The sequence below is a fragment of the Triplophysa dalaica genome, chromosome 2 (genome assembly GCF_015846415.1).
Source record: "Triplophysa dalaica isolate WHDGS20190420 chromosome 2, ASM1584641v1, whole genome shotgun sequence".
In the NCBI taxonomy this organism is placed as follows: domain Eukaryota; kingdom Metazoa; phylum Chordata; class Actinopteri; order Cypriniformes; family Nemacheilidae; genus Triplophysa; species Triplophysa dalaica.
The window spans coordinates 16,254,471-16,261,426 of record NC_079543.1 but is presented as its reverse complement, the minus strand read 5'-3'; the positions used below and the strand labels follow the sequence as shown (position 1 = coordinate 16,261,426).

At 40.2% G+C, this 6,956-nt stretch overlaps 1 protein-coding gene across 1 annotated transcript; it reads left to right on the top strand.

Moving 5' to 3' along the window:
• Positions 1-4,183: 4,183 nt before the first annotated feature.
• Positions 4,184-5,315, top strand: LOC130434288 (uncharacterized). Its single transcript, XM_056764351.1, has 2 exons — positions 4,184-4,323; positions 4,386-5,315. Exons 1-2 carry the CDS (start codon positions 4,184-4,186, stop codon positions 5,056-5,058), a joined length of 813 nt encoding a protein of 270 aa, XP_056620329.1. The 3' UTR covers positions 5,059-5,315.
• The last annotated feature ends 1,641 nt before the right edge of the window (positions 5,316-6,956 follow it).

The following is a 6,956-nucleotide window of genomic DNA, read 5'->3' as shown; positions in this document are numbered from 1 at the left end:
CATTTAGGCATTTGGCAGACGCTTTTAACCAAAGCGACTTACATTGTGATAGATCTGGATAGAAACATACATTGTTTCTTGTTTATTTCATTTTATTATTCTATTTCATTTATCCCATTTATTACAATATTCATCATATGTATTCTTTCATTTATTTTATTATTCACTTCTATTCATATTATTTGTTCCTTACTTTCCTGTTGTTTAACCTCATTGGGAGTTGTATTGTGTCTTATGCTGATATGAGTATCCATTGGTCTCCATCTCAAGGTCCATAATAATGTCATGAGACAATGTTTTGGTACTGTTATCTTGAATGGTTAAAAACACATATTGAATCTGTTTCTAGTCAGAAGAAGTTTGGCAGAGCTTGACTGAGCATCAACACACAACTGAGATTATTCAATAAATCATTTGTCTGTCTATTTAACATCACTTCGTCTCCTGCCTGCTGTTCTTCCCTTCAGCTCTATATCTCCCTGGTGGTTGGGTTAAAGGATTGACTCACAACGGAGTTGATATCTCCAGGTGTAATTTGTTCCTGACGGAGAGAGATCTAGTGAAACTGGACTCAAAGTTTAGATCTATAAGATCTACAAGCCATATCTCATAGTTGTATCTATCAATTGCTTTTTCCTATACATTTTACATAGGTATTTGCAATACCCTGGGATCGAACCCAACGCAATGCTCTTACCACTGAGCTACAGGAAAGCTTTTCTTTTTTAGTTAAAGGTTTTAGTTACCCCTAAATGTCCAGAGAGCACATGTTCATGCGCTAAACACAATACATGAGAACGATATTTGAGTGGAACTACCACTTGATATACCACGTTCCTATCTAAATCCTCCTCAATTTTAGAACACCACTTTCGCATAAGCAAATCATTGTATCTGAAATGTGCAGTATTTCTTTTCTTAGCGGCCTCACGACTTATCACAGCTGACAAACATTTCTTCAAAGAGGAATCATTGTTTTGTGCTATCACGATCTAAGAACGAGTAACCGGTAGCTTTAACGAAGTAAAACTTTCTAACACGTTCTCCGAATTTTTCACCTTAGGAACGTTTTCAGAAACTTTCTTCATTTCCGAAAATTTCTCACGCTCAGCTAACACATTTCCCACCAGTGATTCAGCCAAGTCAACTTCACCCATGGTTTTAGCTGAGTGAGCACGAGTCACTGCACAAGAAGAAAACACTTCTGGGTGCTGACTACCAACATCACCTACCAAACAAACCTGTGGAACATCAGTCACTTCTGGAACTGGCAAAACTTTGCTTCCAGCTAAGTCATTTCCTAAAATGAGAGTTATTCCTTTAACAGGAAGATAGTTTCGAATTCCAACTCGCACAACACCTGAAAGCAGAGAACAGCGTAAGTGTACATTATGCAAAGGCACAGACACTACTTGCATTTCTATTCCACGAATTAACACATTTGAGCCACAATATGATTTGTCAGAGAACGGTAACACATCAGACAGCATAATTGACTGCATAGCCCCTGTATCTCGAAGAATGCAGATTTCTTTCTGATCCTCCTCCTTTCCAGATAAGGAAACAAACACTGGCATAACGAAAGGGTTATAATTTGTGTCACAAACATCCGTACAACATGATAATTCAGACGGTAGTACAGTCTTCATTAATGCAACACTCTTCGGGTTCTTAGACTGCGATTTACGCTTAAGCACCGGACAATCAGCAATCAAATGTCCTGGTTTATGGCAGTAAAAACAATCCCTTAACTCATTCGATTTCGGCATTCCAGCTTTCTCTTGAAAATCTTGAGTTTGAGACGGACTAGTAACCACGCTCTTTTCAGTGCGAGTCACGAAAAATACCCCCTTATGAGTGAGCATGAATTCATCTGCTAACACAGCAGCTTGCGCTAATGAACTAACCTTCTGTTTGTTCGGTTGGACAACTACTCAGATAAACACGCCTTAAATTCCTCCAGCAGAACTAGTTCTCTTAAAGAATTGAAATCATCAGTCTTCGTTGCACTACACCATTTATCAAAGAGAAGAGCTTTCTCTCGAGAAAATTCAACAAATGTTCGTGAAGAGTTCTTCTTATGGCCTCTAAACTTTTGTCGATACGCTTCTGGAACTAACTCGTAAGCACGTAAAATTGCAAATTTTACGGCATTATAATTCAAACTAAGGAAAGAGTAGAGAACACTTCTAACGCTTTACCCATTAAACGACATTGCAATCACAAAGACCAGCAATCCTTTGGCCAACGAAAAGACATAGCAATGCGCTCAAAGGCACTAAAGTAGGAATCAACCTCAGCTTCACGAAAATGTGGCACTAGTATAATATTTTTACCAACATCGAATGACTCGGTTGCTACGGACGAAACAGACGTCGAGGCAACAGTGGGAGGAGACACTACAATGGGAGCACGATCGACAGTGGCAGCGGGACTGACACGAGGAAGATCTGGTAAAGCAGGGGAGCCTCCCACAATTCGCATTGCGTCAACCTCCAACTGTCGCAGTTTTACCTGTTTCCTGCGATTCAAGCTGCAAACGAGCCAAACAGACTTTAAGTCTCGTTTCACCTTTTGAGCAAACAGACATAGGGGAGAATGGTTCAAACGGGGGTAAGCCCGCCCCAGCCTCAGCCTCGACCTCCGCCGTTGGCGCTAGCTCCTCCTCGCTCAACTTCTCACTCCTATCAAGCACATCCATCTCCACACTGTTCTTAACTGTTAGTTTCTCCTGCAACACAAGCACATTCAACTCCACCAAACGATCAAATACCACAGACTTAATCACTTTCTTAAGTGACTGCTTATTTACTGAAATCTGAAAATGACTTGCTATATTCAACAAATCATCCTTCCTACAACCATCTAATTCCTCTTGCGAGGGACTATCAAGAAACCTTTCTAATATGAACATCCTAACAACATAGAACCACACACACAAATTCTCAACACACGCAGTGATACAAGAGACGGTGTCATGAACTGGTTATCTGTTAATTCAATTAAATCCCTGACGAGCCCCCATTATGTTACGACCCTCCTATGACTCCTACACGTCTAGGGTTTTTAGGAGGGGAACATATGTAACCACCTCCGACACACATCTCTTATAACACGGAGTGAAGTGAGAAAACACGAAGGACCACTGAATAAAGTGAATATGAGTTTAATAAATATATTGAAAATATATGATTACAAGAACAAAACCCAACCACAAAGAAAAGAAAGGGGAAAAACGGATTGTGCCCAACAACCAAAAGTAATAAGCAAAAAAAGTTTTCTAACACATTTTAACCTCTAATACTAAACTAAAAAGAAAAGATCAAATAAAAAGACTTTCAAAGTCCGTGACGTCGTATCTAAACTACACTAACTAATAAAGAAAAATAAAGCGGGTGGCATAAATCCCTAACTAGTGTTTTAATACAACAAATTTATTACATGTGTACAATGTACGTCACATGACATCTTACATAACCCCCTCTCCTTTGTGGACCACAACTTTCACAAGTGAAACGGGTTTGGACACAGCCAAAGCAAAGAAGGATAAACACACTGAGAATGTAAGAGTGAATGTAAGAGAAACAGACAGGACGGAAAAACAATACAACACACACACACATAATTCTATAAACATCCTTACGGACGTAACAGCAAGGGTTAAGTCAAAGATTCATGTAGAAATCTGTGTTTATCATCCTGTCTGATTTTCTTCTGCCTGTGGAAGATGTCGGGGGTGTCTGCTATAGTCAATTATATGTAGTGCAGGTATATTACTGGTCCGCATTCATGACAACAATCGTCAATTAGATTTTGATTATTGCACGTGCCCAACATATACTCATCACTTCCTGTTCGCTGAGAGAGCGTGGTTTGAGACAGAGCTCCGTCAAACTTTTTCTAAATATATCGTTTATTCCTGTTATTTCTTAATATTTATATTGTAAATTGATAACTCACAGAGGGTTAAACCTATCCTTAAGTGTATCCCATACCAAATATCGTCATATAACGCACAGATAGATTTGTTTTATACGATCATTCGCTATTAGCACTCAGGCTGTTAGCATTCCCAGCCTTTAGATTCTGAATATTGCCTTTACAGCTTAACTCACTGTTCTCATTATGACACCACTAATGGCTAATGATTCAGATATGTGTTTAACGTTACCTTTGAGTGCAGATGATGAATCTTTCTTCGCACTTCAGTCAGAACTGGAAGTATTGGAGAAGCAGATCCACGATCTACTCGAGAGGCAAACACGTCTGCGAGAACGTAAAACGGCGATGGAAACATCCCGGGCTGACGCTCGCAAAGTTGCGGTAAGTGTTCGTCGTGATTGTAATACTCCTATCACTTCTACTCCGTGTGTTTCTATGCACAGAGCCCAGGCTTCAAGATCACGACGAGCCGAAATGAACTTCACTCCTGCACCTGCACACACACGGCGGAAGGCGAAATCCAGGACCGGAGCGATGACCTCTCCCCCACCGCCGCGACCGGTCTTCGAGATTTCTACGAGAAATCGCTTTGCCGCCCTCTGCGAGACGAAATCCAACGCTGTGGTCATCGGAGACTCAATCGTCCGGAACGTACGCGCCTCCTTCAATGAAGGTAAGGTGCGCACTCACTGTTTTCCTGGCGCCCGTGTTCTCGATGTGTCTGCGCAGGTAACTGCGATTCTGAAGGAGGATGCAAGAGTAGGAGCCGTAGTTCTGCACGCGGGGGTGAATGATGTGAGAATGCGGCAGTCGGAGATCCTGAAGAGGGACTTCAGGAGTCTGGTCGATACTGTTCGCAACGCATCGCCCACGGCGAGGATCATCGTATCAGGGCCGCTTCCAACTTACCGACGAGGGAACGAAAAGTTCAGTAGACTATTTATGCTTAATAATTGGTTAATGTCATGGTGTATTGAACAGAAGCTGCTCTTTGTAAATAATTTTGATCTGTTCTGGGAGCGACCTAGGCTTTTCCGCCCCGACGGGCTGCACCCCAGCAGCATTGGAGCGGAAATTCTGTCTGACAACATCTCAAAGACGCTACGCACCATTTGACTAGTAAGTACAAATTTTAACTACAGTCTGTGTTCTTCTCACCCAACTGTTAAGAATGTTACTGCTTTCAAATGCATAGAGACTGTGTCTGTCCCCCGAATAATACAACCAAATAATAATTTATTTAAAAGTCAGAGAAAAAATCTTATCATGATTAAACCAAAAGACAATATATTTAATGAGCAAAACCAACGCCTAAAGTTTGGGCTACTTAATATTAGATCACTAAATCCAAAAGCAGTTATTGTAAATGAAATGATCACAGACAACAGTTTTGATATACTTTGCCTCACTGAAACCTGGATTAAGCCAAATGATTATTTTGGTCTAAATGAGTCTACTCCTCCAAGCTACGGTTATATTCATGAGCCACGTCCGGTTGGTCGAGGTGGTGGTGTCGCAACAATCTTTAGAGACTTTCTTACCGTTACTCGGAGAACAATGCATACATTTAAATCATTTGAAATGCTTGCGTTGAACATAACAGTTCCAAACAAAAGTAAAAAATCATTGGTCTCTCTTACATTGGTTACTGTGTATAGACCCCCTGGGCCTTACACTAATTTTCTGATAGAGTTCGCAGACTTCTTATCGGATCTATTGGTTAACGTCGATAAAGTACTGATTGTTGGAGATTTTAATATCCACGTAGACAGTGCTAACGATCCATTAGCTGTGGCGTTTAAAGAACTACTAGACTCTTGTGGTGTAACACAATACATCAATAGACCTACTCATCGCCTTAATCATACCCTAGACTTGATTATATCTCACGGAGCCGATCTAACCAATATCGATATTATACCTCAAAGCGACGATGTTTCCGATCACCATCTTATAATATGTACACTGCGCACTGCAGAAATCAGTTGTATATCTCGTTATCGACAAGGTAGAACAATAACCTCAACTACTAAAGATAGTTTCGTAAAGAACTTGCCAGATCTGACTTCTCTAATAACCTTTCCAACGAATATAAAATTGCTCGATGACATGACCAGCAACATGGGCACTATTTTCTCTAATACATTAGAAGCGGTCGCACCTATGAAGTCAAAAAGGATAAATGAAAAGAACATAGCACCATGGTATGATAACACCACTCGCGCCCTAAAAAGAGAAACGCGTAAACTGGAGCGAAAATGGAAACAAACCCAATTAGAGGTCTTTAAAATTGCATGGAAAGAGAGTGCAAGCTGTTATAAAAAGGCACTAAAAGCAGCGAAAGCCGAGCACTTCCGTAACCTCATAGAAAATAACAAAAACAATCCAAGGTTTTTATTTAGTACAATTGCTAAATTAACAAACAAACAGACTCCACCTGACCTGGGTATTCCGCCGCACCTTGGTAGCAATGAATTCATGAAATTTTTTACCGAGAAAATCGAAATAATACGAGACAACATAGCTAAAACCAAACCTCCAAGTTTGTCGGAAGAATTAGTTTCAACCGTCACCCAAAAAGAAAAGCTAGAGTGTTTTTCTACTATAAATCAGGAAGATTTAATTAAAATTATTGCAACATCCAAACCGACGACATGCTTATTAGACCCCATTCCGACTACTTTATTAAAAGAGCTACTGCCTTCTGTAATTGAGCCCATTTGTAACATAATCAACTCGTCTATTTATCTAGGACATGTCCCAGGACCCTTTAAACTGGCTGTAATTAAGCCTCTTATCAAAAAACCAAATTTAGACCCAAATGAACTTGGAAGCTATAGACCGATTTCAAATCTCCCATACTTGTCTAAAATACTAGAAAAAGTAGTGTCAACTCAACTGTGTACCTTCCTACAAAATAATGACATGCACGAAAAGTTTCAATCTGGCTTTAGACCGCATCACAGCACTGAAACTGCGCTCGTTAGAATTACAAATGACCTTCTTATTGCTTC